The following is a 12254-nucleotide window of genomic DNA, read 5'->3' as shown; positions in this document are numbered from 1 at the left end:
TTTCTCTCTATCTAACCTATCAATTCCTTTAAACAACTCTGTTAGATTACTCCTTAACCTTCCTATACTCAAGTCATTGTCTGGATGGATTGGGTACGGAAATTAAAACAGCGAACAGCAGAACATTTTGTATTGGCCAGGTTCAAAACTGGTCTGGAAGTGTGATATGAACGAAGGCAGATGCAAATGGTTTCTCTGTGTCAGCCGTGCAGTCTTCCCTTGAACAGGCATCGCGATGACTGATCTAACTTAACACGGGCTTCTGTGTAAGCTGAGGCTAAACAAACACAGATGGATTGCCGAATGCGTTTGTAAAAAAAAATGTTGGCAAGGCAGAGCAAGGGACTTGAGATGACATTCTCGCATCACTAGAGGCATTGCTACAGAGCTGTTGCTATAGCTGCGGAGAAGGAGGGTTAACTAACACAACACACACACACACACACACAGGAGTCGGGGCTGAAACACTCTGGGAAGAATATTCAAATAAAAACTCGGCTCTCTTTCTCACAATGAGGTCCTCGGAGAGTGTACACGAAGCTGAGTGGAAGAAACTGTGCGTCAAAGGGATCGGGACAATAAAGAGGCTGAAACGGAAGAACCGGGATGTCATGCGGCACGGGGAGATTGAGAAAGTTTACGGAGGTGAGGAGGTGAAGCTCGGAGACCCTTTGATCTGCCGACTGAGCGGCAGCAGCGAGACTTTCCAACAAGCAGCCCCCACTTCCATAGGCAGAGGTTCCGCTGCTGAGATTGTGGATTTGCGCAGGATTGCGAGCACTGCGAGCGTGGCTGCAGGAGGAGGAGGAGGAGGAGAGGGAGGAGGAGAGGAGGGTCTCAGCCCCAAGTCTGCAGCTCCAGCTAGGAGGACATTGACTCGCCCTCCTCCCTCCCAAGTTTGCGCCTTCGAGCCCCTGGCGCTGGCCGAGCAGCCGAGCCTGCAGCCCCGCGTCCTGCTGTGCCAGCGCTCTGCCGACCACCCTTTCTCTTCCATCTCGCAGGCAATTTACAGCCCATCGCCCAGGAAACGGCCGGGGGAGACTTCCAGCGTCTCCACCGAGATCAAAGCCATCCAGCAGACCAGAAGACTGCTGGCGAATGCCAGAGAAAGGACCAGAGTCCACACCATCAGTGCAGCCTTCGAAGCTCTGAGGAAACAGGTACAGTTTACACTGGGACTCTCCCTCCTTCCAGTATCAGACTGAAGGATAACACGGTGCTTTAGAAATAATTACATTGACAGTCTCCGCAAAATCAAAAGTTGAAGGAAACAAATTGTCAAAGGCGACTACAATAATTCTGTTGATAAGCAAAGCTATAAATAAAAGGTGCTCAGTGTTAAAGTTCATCTTATCTCGACACTGAGTGGTGTTAATATTAAGATCTTTATGATCCTAGAGTCAATATCTCTAGCCAAATGCTTTTAGAACCAGCCTGAGTCTTAATGGATGTGAACATTGTACATCAGAATCAGGCCTCTTTACAGGAACCACAGCGTCTGTCATTTATTCAGAATTTGATGCAGAAAAACGAAACAGAAGTTAATGAAGTTCCCAAAACGCTTTTAAACACACACAGAATTCCTTTCTACTGTGGATCTTGTCCACCAGAACAGACAGCGCTGTCCCTCTAATACTGAGTCTGTCATTGCTTGATTAACACTGAGAACGAGCTTATAGTTGCATTTACAGATTCTGAACCTGGCAAGTTATTCGCCAGTTAGCCCAGCCTCGGTACACTGTTGAAAAAAGCCTGTTCCCAGGGCCGTTCTGTGACTAACATAATCAAGTGGAAACTGGTTTGAAAAACGAACACGTTTCATATTTGATGCTGCAGTTTGAAACATTGGCCTCGGAGTTATATAATGTAGCAATCTAGCGAAGGCTGGGTGATGTGTTTGTGTCGATGTTTACAAATACTTCTGTGTGAGGGAGAGGTCGCCGAACAGATTACTGAAAAATTGCACAAACTTAGTTCATAATGAGCTGCAGCATCGACAATTGGGATATGGGACAAGAGTCCGGGGCTTCATTGCACGTGTTGTGTTTTTCTTTTCCACAAAACAATTCGCGTCTGAGCTTGGCCGAACCTTATCACAAATTGTCAATACACTGAACCTTGGCATTGTTACGCGTGGCCAATGTATACTTTAAAGTAAAGCACTGGGCCAAATCAGATTTCTTACTTTATTTCATGGAAACTAACTAGTGTTTAGCGATATAACACTATCTGAATGCCCGGAAATCCTTTTTGCAATATAGAACCTATCATGTAACCACATCAGTTAACATTAATCTAGTTTGTGTGCAGACAGATCATTACACGTGATTATTTGTATCTATATGTATATATGTTTATGTATAGGTATGTTTATATATATGTGTGTGTGTGTGTATTATATATTTTTAAGTATGTACGCCTGCCGTGACAGACTTAATCATCTTGTATTTTCCCCTTCAATTCCTCTGGGCGCCTCTCTGCAGGTTCCTTGCTATTCGTATGGACAGAAGCTGTCGAAGCTGGCGATCCTGAGGATAGCGTGTAATTACATCCTGTCCCTGGCCAACCTAGCTGACCTCGATTACAGCTCCGATCACAGCAACATGAGCTTCTCCGAGTGTGTGGAGCAATGCACCAAGACATTGCAGGCAGAGGGCAGATCAAAAAAGAGGAAGGTGAGCTTCCAGTCCCGTGCTAAAAAGCACAAGGAGACACTTTCAAAAGAAAATCCTCTCCATCTTTCTTTCACACACACGCACTGCATGTACGAGATGTTTTACCCTCCCTTGTCTGATGCTCTCTGGTTTAAACAGTCTTTCCCCATTGCATAAGCGGCAGGACTGTCTCTCCCTGTACTTTATCCCCCCTCCCTCCCCTCCACTCCTTGCCTTATGTCGTTTCCCTGGTACAATTCCATCTGTTTATCTGTCTACATGCTGTATTTCGACATGAGCTGAACTGGCCTTTTACAGAGCTCTCGTGAAGTGAAACATTTCAGAACTGTGTGGTCATCTGTTTGTATTTGAACCGAGTAGGCTGGGGTGGGGGGGGGGGGGGGGGGGGGGGGGTGCGGGGAGGGGTTAAGAGAAGAGGGTGGGGAGGGCTGAAGGTTGACACAAGGTTACCGACCTTGCAATAGATTTACAAAAAAACTGGGAATCGATCAGACTTGTATTTTGCGGCGATTTGTAGAACTTGCAGATTTATCTTTCATTTAAAACAAAAGCTTACAGAAATAAAACCTAATATTGGTAATATCGAGTCTGGTTTTAGGACAAATTTTTCGCAGTAATTAAAAAAAAATAAACTCGTGAAGCAATTAAACTAAAGTTTCATTCCCACTTTATGACAATGGGAGTTCTTTAAACTTCATCTGAACTTCCCTCGGCATTCTTGTACTTTCCAGCTGCGATAGTGTCTAATAAATCACGCGCTGATCTTGCCACCGTGTTGTTTGTGGAGTGAATGAATGGAGAGGATGGTTTTCGGGAGTGTTTGGTGTTTGTACAGCCCCAGACTCCAGATGTTCAGCTGCTGGTGTGGGAAGCAGAGCTGGCGCCACTCAGGGCAGAGGGCAGAGCAAAGGCACGCGATTTGGGGAAGAAACACTCAGTCACACGAAGCTTTTGGCACATTCCCCAGCACTCGGCTGGACATCTGTTCCAGAAAAACTTTTTAATAGCTGCTTTCTGAGCAGCTCCTGAGGATACACTGACTGCAGCTGTTTCATGTGTAGAGAGAGGAGCGAGAGAGAGACGGAAACGTATATGAACAGGACATAGTGTTAGGAATAATGTTTTTACTGTTTTAAATACAGGAATGTCGCTATTGCTTTCTAATTTTTTGCTGCAATTTAGACTTCTCTTTGTTAAGTATTCAATTTACTAGGAAATTCCTCTCCCCCCCCCCCCCCAAAAAACGAAATCCGGCCAAGTTTAAAGGTTTATCATTAGATTATTCTGCTCATTTTAATTTTAAAAGATGTTTTTAATTCAGAGCTTTGTTTGAAGCTCACTGTTTGCTCTTTTATGAAGGGTACAAACAGATAGGGCAAATTATGTCGCAACTACCTAACAACAATTTGAAGTTGCACTGCTTCCCAATGCTAATTTAAAGCATCATAGTTTTTCTCAATATTACTAACATTGAGGTTATACTGGATTTAAAATCTTAGATCAGCTGCAGAACTGATTTGTACTAGGCTGTATTTTGTTTTGACTTGCCTATCTGCCAATCAGACCAGTTAGAGAGGGAGAGAGCTGTGCACAAACCTCACTTCCGACTGGTAACTGGCCTGAGAACATGAGAAGGATTGTCTACACTCTCAAGACATCAACTGCAACTTGCATTTATATAATATAGCACCTTTAAAGTAGTAAAACAGCCCAAGCACTTCACAGGAGTGATTATCAAACACCAAGCTATATGAGGAGATGAGGCCCAGTTTATAACAGTGAGGCTAACTGCGTCCTGAGAGCAACACCTGGCCTCTGCACATGCACAGTTAAACACGGAAATCGGACGTTGCTGTCAGAGATACCCTGCTTTTCCAAAGGGTGTGCTGTAACAGTCCTCGCCAATAAACTTGGCACTGAAATCATTGCAATGACATGAAGTTGGGATACTTACCCACTTGTTCCCCACTAAAGGTTAAAACAAAAGTTTGAACTGGTGTGTTCAGGACTAAGTGAATTTTTAACAAAATTGTAAGTGATAATTACTGCAAAACAGCCTCTCTGGCCCTGAAAATTTAATGTTGCAAGTGTGAAGTCTCATTTCATCAGAAATAAATTAGTCTTGGAGATTAAAAAAAATACTTTTTCTTCAACTTTTGCTGGGGAAAAATAAGGGGGAGGCAACATTGCGATGGCTCCCCAATGTATTCCTGCTGCTCTGGGGTGGGCGAGGAACTGGATTGGCTGTCCACTCAACAGAGGAAGGGAGCCATTTAAGGTGATTAAGGCCCCAATTAGGGATGATGTTGTGTTGGCACAGGTATTTTACTGATCTTGAAGTAACACTCCCCCCCACCACCCCAACCACATGGAGATGGCCAGCTCATTGGAGACAACCTCCCTGCGATGGGCTAGGGTCCATTGGAGCTGAAGGCTCCATGCTGCAATGACAGGGCCATGAGCAGGAAAAGCTATACCCAAGACCCAAACGATTCCTCCAGAGGGGTTTCTGCTCTGCTTCAAGGGACCTACTGGCTTTGGCCCTCACCACTTGTGAATTTTATGAACGCCTCTGAGGCCGCCTCCATGTTGAGACACTGTCATGGACCCCAATCTGTCTCAGCAGCTCCCACCTCTCCATGTGGGTCTGCCAAGACTCCAGAGCTGCCAGTCCTCTGATTGGAAAGGCAGCATTGAATGCCCACCCACCATCCTTAATCAGACGGCGAACACAGAAGCAGCCAATTAGGAGATTGCTTCTAGGAAGATTGCAGCAGTGGGTATGCTGCCAGAAAGTATTGGTTCTGGGCTCCCATTTGGTCCCAAAATCGGGATCCCAAAGCCCACAGTGAAATACAGCCCTGCGCGTCTCAGTAAGGAGTCTTCAGTCTGATTGGTTGAAGAACCTTGCTGTTTCTTGCCCTGCTCACTGGTACCATAGACCCACTCTAGAGGGTGCCAAGCTGGATCAGATGCCCAATGAGAGCAAGTCTCCCTCAGAAGCCTAAGAAAACTTTGTGGGCAGCTGACAGCGAGCACCATTCCTTTGCTGCCAATCACCGAATCCAGGCCAATAGGCTAGGTAACCCAAAGCTTGGTCAAAGATGCAAGTTTTAAGGAGTGTCTTGGATAAGGGAAACAGGCAGAGATGTTTAGGGAGGGAATTCCAGACCATAGGGCCTCGGCAGCTGAAGGCATGGCCGCCGATGTCAGCGCAAAGAAAACCAGGGATTTACAAGGCCAGAATTGGAATAGTAAAGAGAATGCTTTGCTCAGTTTAATGAAATGCGTAACGTATCAAACTGATCCTCTGAACATTTTTTTTGCATTCATCTTGACGCCCACACTGCAGCTAGTCTCAATGCAGTGTCAAGTCGAAGCAGCATTTCAGGGCTTCAAGTTGTGCTGGCACTTTTGCAACTATTTTGTAGCAGCAGTATAATTGCACTCTGCCAAAGTTTTGCCAATTAAACTTTAGCAGTTTCAATCCATCTTTAAAGCAGAGAATCTTACATCACAGATGAGGCTATTTGGCCCATCATGCCTGGACTGGCTCTTTGAAAGAGCAATCCAATTAGTCCATTGGCCTAAACAGTATACACAAATCATTCATTGATTGATTTCAAATGTCTGATTGGAATGTAGGAAAGAGTAAAGAAATAGCCTCCAACCAATTCAAGACATATTCCTCCAATTTGCTCTTTCCCCTGAAATCACACCACAATTAGGTCGATTAGCAGAATTGATTACATAGGTCAGTTTGATATTCCAGAAGCCTAATCCCATTCTGACAGGGAATCTCTGTTCCTGTTAGATGCTATATAGTTACATTTAAATATGAATAAATACATGGGTAAGACTGTTTAATCAAAATGTGCACATAGGCCACTTTCTAACTTGGAACTTTTGTTCAGGAGCCAGAATAATTAGGCAGTCCAACCAGAACAAGAATTGCCCTTGAAATCCAATGTGGAATTTTTAGTCAGGCTCATTCCTTGGCAAAACCATGGCAGGAGCAAGCCTGTTATGCGATCTCTCCAATAACAGTGTCACGATGGCCAAAAGCAGTATGGGTATTTGATTTGTGGTTTGCACATTATTACCAGCGCATTAGTTATTTCTTCTGTCATGTTTTTAAAAATAGATGTGATCTGGAGTGGAGAAACACCATCTCAACTCCAACTGTGCAGCTTCTCTTCTGTTCAGGTGAGAGTGAATTTAATTGTTAGACTCCAAGGATTTTGGTATGATTGCAGGTTGCTTGTTAAAATCCCTACGTTTCTCCCACACACTGAGTCGGTAATTCAAGATGCAACACTAAGGACAAAGGAGAAAATGATTGCTTGTTGAAAAGAGGGAATGAGATAAAATTATTCTTTGAGCTGTAATTCAGAGTCCCTAGTGATTAGGTATAGGATGGCATTCATGTCGGCATGTTGGGGTAGATTTTCAACCAGATGCTAAGCATCACTTGGGCAGAGTGTGGAGAGGAAAGCTGGACTGGGAGGATCGTGTGCCCCTTTAAGAATCCTGTAGTTTTTCTTTCAATTAAATGGAAGGAAAATCCATCAGTTACTGTTACCAGTCTGCAATACTTCCCACAAGACTTTCCTCTCTGGACTCAGCCCAGGCAATGCTTATTGCCCTGGCATCAAAGATTTAAAAAATCTGCTCCATTGGCTCACAGACAAATGATGTGTGATGCATTGCCATGCAATCAATTTTGCTGTGTGTTATCATAAGATTTTCCAAACACTAATTCATAAACATGGTGCCACTTTAATGTTTTAAAGCTCGTTTAATTTAAATCACAATCTATATAAGAAAGAAAGAACCTGTATTTATATAGCATCTTAACATCTAAAGTGCTTCCTACAATAACTTATTTATTGAATTGCTGCTATGTAGGCAAACATGGCAGTGATTCTGTTCCCGCAATCTTCCACGGCAGTAAGATGAATGGCATGTTAAAACGAGAGCACCTTCACCACATTGACTGCAGTGGTTCAAGAGGAAGGCTCACCACAGCCTTCTCAAGACCAACTAATTATGAGCAATAAATGCTGGCTTTGCCAACAACATCCCTATCCCGAGAATGAGTTTTTTTGGAAAATGATTTATTTGGTCGCATTGGTTTAGGGAGGAATGTTGGCCAAGATATTGGAAGAACTCCAGTTCTGATGAAAGGTCACTGACTTGAAACGTTAACTCTGCTCTCTCCACAGATGCTGCCAGACCTCCTGAGTATTTCCAGCACTTTCTGTTTTTATTTCAGATTTCCAGCATCTGAAGTATTTTGCTTTTATATTATTGGAAGAACTCTCTTCTCTTTCAATAGAGGCATGGATTTTAACCTCCAACTGATTGGGCTGAGGGGGCTTCATCTTAGTATCTCATCTGAAGGAGTGAATATAATGCGAATGTTCAGTACTTTCTTTCCCATTATCCAATTTTGTTTAAAATGCTCAACTTTTTAACGACTGGTAGCTTCATTTTTCTTCCACTAAAGAAGTGCTTCCAACCAGAATTTGTCCACTTTAGACTCTGTTTTTCAAAGTGAATCATGGGTTTTATAATTACAAAGTAAATAATTGGAACTGAGTATATTGTAGATTACTAGATGACAAATGTCCCAGTTAAGAAAGAATTACTTGTTTACTCGAGAACACTAATCACTCAGTAAGCAAAAAATCCAATTGTTTAGTGATTGATGGTTCACGGATTCAATTATTGATAGTTGGGAAACATGATTTACATATATCAGCATCTAGAATAGAATATTGCTCTAGGAGTGCATAATTTCCAATCTGTGCCAAGTTAAGTGATTTCAGTCAACTGTTGGGTCAACATTTGACCTCAGTGTGCGATGGAAAGAGAGGGAAAAATCATTTAGTGTTTGCATCCTTGTTATTGAATAATCCCTCTTGGAAACGTGTTTGTGTGGATATCAGACGAGGATAGAATTAGACTTGGCTGTGATACCATTCATGGTTGTCAATGCTCTCTATGTTCGTGCATGAAGAATGGCCATTTGGGCGATGGGCTGGAGGTCTACCAGAGCTCATGGGACTATACCCGCAGGAGGAGAAGAGGGGAAAATAATGAGGAAAAAGTTCACTTTGACCTAAGTTTAACATCAGAATTTGATTATATTTCTTGGAAAAAAGATGTGTTGACAAAATATTTCCTTTCTTGATTGCCTCTCAGAAGCTTTGGCACTCAAATGAAATAACATTCCATTCTTTGGAATCAATCCACAGATAGTTGCGATAATTTTTTTGAAGAGCTGCTTCTTTTTGTTACCCTATAATGGTCAGCTTGGTTGAGTGGGTAGCACTCTTATTACTGAGTCAAAGGGTTGTTCCTTCAAGTTCTACTCTTGAACTTGAGCAAGTAACGTGGTGCTGAGGCAATGCTGTTCTTTGGACATATCAAACAGAAGCCCTAGCTGTCTGTTCCTGAGGCTCAGGTTGACATTCAAAATTCCACAGCATTACTGAAGAAGACCATTGATGTTCTTCCAGTGTTGCGGCCAATACCATGCAAACCGATTAGCTAGTTATTCATCTTTTGCCACAACTGCCTACGAAACAGCAGTCATCGCATTTAAAAGAAAATTATTGCATGTGAAGTGCTTTGGAATGTGTCAGAGCTTTGCGATAAGGTGTGATCACGAACACAAGAACACAAGAAATAGGAGCAGGAGAAGACCATATGGCCCATTGAGCCTGCTCCGCAATTTAAAATGATCATGGCTGATCTTAGGATTCAATTCCACTTTCCCACCCACTCGCCATATCCCTTGATTCCCTGAGAGACCAAAAATCTATCTATCCCAGCCTTAAATGTATTCAGTGATGGAGCATCCACAACCCTCTCTGGGGTAGAGGATTCCAAAGATTCACGACCCTTTGAGTGAAGTAATTTCTCCTCATCTCAGTCATAAATGATCGACCCCTTATCTTGAGACTGTGCCCCCGTGTTTTAGATTCCCCGACCAGCAGAAATAATCTCTCAGTGTCTACCCTATCCAGACCCTTTAGAATCTTTAGGGAGTTCCGAAGAAGGGTCACTGACCCGAAACGTTAACTCTGCTTCTCTTTCCACAGATGCTGCCAGACCTGCTGAGTGATTCCAGCATTTCTTGTTTTTGTTTCAGATTTCCAGCATCCGCAGTATTTTGCTTTTATTTCCTTTAGAATCTTATATGTTTCAATGAGATCAACTCTCATTCTTCTAAAGTCCAGAGAATGCAGGTCCAATTTACTTAGTCTCTCATCATAGGACAAGTCTTTTATACACATATCCAAGTCTTTTTTACTTTAATTATTTATTTTTCCCCATCGTTGGCTTTATCGCTCTCCACTTTATATATATCTTTCGACTTGTAATGTGTTAGCACATGCAGAAATGCAATTTCCTGTAGAAATAGCAAATCTACTGCATGGGGATCTTACGTGCCAGCATCACTTTTCTCAATTGTGTTGTTTCATGTCAGGATTATAGAGGGATAATGGAGAGTAGATAACCCCAGGTCAGGTCTCTGTCAATGTTAGTCTCGATTTGGACACTGAAAGCAATGTTAGAGTAGTCCAAGGTTGACAAAGCTGTCACCCTGAGAAGCAGTGCCTTCTTTCCACTCAACCACAAAGATCGAGAGACACGAGGCACCAGAAATTGGGGCTCCAACTTACACTGGTGCAGCACTTTGTGGGGCTCTATTCGTGAGCAGCCCCTCAGGCTCTAATGCTGTTTCATATCTTGTAATTATTAACTCTTGCTATTTATTTGGGAAAACCTGTAAATAAATAAGTGCTCTATGAAGCACTTTAATAGCATATTATAGGCCTAGGCTCACCAGGATCCATTTTGATGCAAGGTAAAATTGAGTGTTAAAATTGAACCTGGTGTGTTAAAACCTGAATTCATTTCAGATGTCTGAGTTCATTAGTGCATTTGGATTAAATGCTCATGTAGTTATTGCCTGACTGAGATGGAGTGAAACTATGTATCTTTTATGGGTTTTACAATAGCTTTCAGCTAACCTGACTTCGCCTTTAAGTCTGTCCCTAATACAAAACACATTTGACTGCCAACAGCTGCTAGTAAACTCAGTACTCTATGGGTTAATTAATCTCATCCTATTCCGCATGGTCTACTACTAATTCCTATCATAAATTACTTTCTGCCATTTCAGGAATGATCCAGCGAAGGAGCAGCATTTCACAGGAACATCACACAGTGAGCTGGTGTCTAGCCAACACTGACAGGGGAAGCAGACGTATAGGAAATTGAAGACCAGATATAGGATTGCAGGAGATGTTGTGCAGAAGAGAGGTTAATCCAAAAGAAATGATGTTGACTGTTAGAAAAAAAAAAGAAGCCACTTTTCTTGCGAATCCACGATCAGCCTCTAAGAACAGTCAGATTCCTAGACGTGCAATCTGTTCGGCACTTTCTCTTCTTGTTTTGTTGAAGGATGATGTTGGTTTTGGGCCATCACTGACAGCACAGATAACAGGGTAAAGAGGAATCATGCAATTTTATGTTGATAGTTTTGTTTTTAAAGTCAGGAGAGTTAAACTCAAGCCTCTGACACTGAATTTGCTATAAACACATGTTGGTCCACTGGGTACAATGTAATGCATAGTGTTTTTGTGGCTGGTTAACAAGAATTTATACAACTTTAGAGGAGTTTATAACAATCATCTGTGTACTGGGATTAATTGCATATTTTTGATATTGTGAATCTGAATAACTTGCTGTAAAAGGGTCTGGTAAATTTGATGAATTAAGCTAAAACTAGTGCTAACAATGCTAGTTATTTTGAAACGCCAATATTTTTGGTCAGTTGGTTATAGTGCTGATGACCCCACCTGTGATCTCATGTGTATTTTCAGCTTGTTTTCTGATTGTGTCCTGGCAAGATCTCCTGCTGATAGCAAATTGCAGCAGGGACTCTGGCAATCTTCGAAGAAACAAGTGGTCAGACAATCAGAAAGCCTAGTGATATGACATGCACTTTATGATCTATGTAATCACACTGTCCTTTCTATTATTGCGGGGTTATTATAATACAAATGTTTATAAAGGTATTTGAAACATTGGATGGCATTTGGAAGTCAACTATTGTGTTATGAAGAAGTTTATGTACACGTAGTCATGAATGTGTACTTTTCTGGAATATTTTTCAACATCAGAAAGGTCAGCCATACAGATTAGCACATTAATATAAAAGCAAAATACTGCAGATGCTGGAAGTCTGAAATAAAAACAAGAAATGCTGGAACCACTCAGCAGGCCTGGCAGCATCTGTGGAAAGAGAAGCAGAGTTAACGTTTCGGGTCAGTGACCCTTCTTCGGAACTAGCAAATATTAGAAATGTCAAAGGTTATAAGCAAGTGAGCCGGGGGTGGGGCAAGAGATAACAAAGGAGAAGGTGTAGATTGGACAAGGCCACATAGCTGACCAAGAGGTCATGGAGCGAAGGCAAACAATATGTTAATGGTGTGTTGAAAGACAAAGCATTAGTACAGATAGGGTGTTAACAAACTGAAGATTGAACAGCAGCAAGTACAA

General features: G+C 42.4%; 1 protein-coding gene across 1 annotated transcript; it reads left to right on the top strand.

Moving 5' to 3' along the window:
* Positions 1 to 372: 372 nt before the first annotated feature.
* atoh8 (atonal bHLH transcription factor 8) lies at positions 373 to 11782 on the top strand. Its single transcript, XM_068044191.1, has 3 exons — positions 373 to 1160; positions 2484 to 2675; positions 10873 to 11782. The coding sequence occupies exons 1-3, from the start codon at positions 513 to 515 to the stop codon at positions 10876 to 10878; spliced, it is 846 nt and encodes a 281-aa protein (XP_067900292.1). The 5' UTR covers positions 373 to 512; the 3' UTR covers positions 10879 to 11782.
* The last annotated feature ends 472 nt before the right edge of the window (positions 11783 to 12254 follow it).

This window comes from Heterodontus francisci, chromosome 1, assembly GCF_036365525.1.
Source record: "Heterodontus francisci isolate sHetFra1 chromosome 1, sHetFra1.hap1, whole genome shotgun sequence".
NCBI lineage: Eukaryota > Metazoa > Chordata > Chondrichthyes > Heterodontiformes > Heterodontidae > Heterodontus > Heterodontus francisci.
Note: the sequence above shows the minus strand (reverse complement) of the source record. Positions and strands in the feature narration are given on the sequence as shown.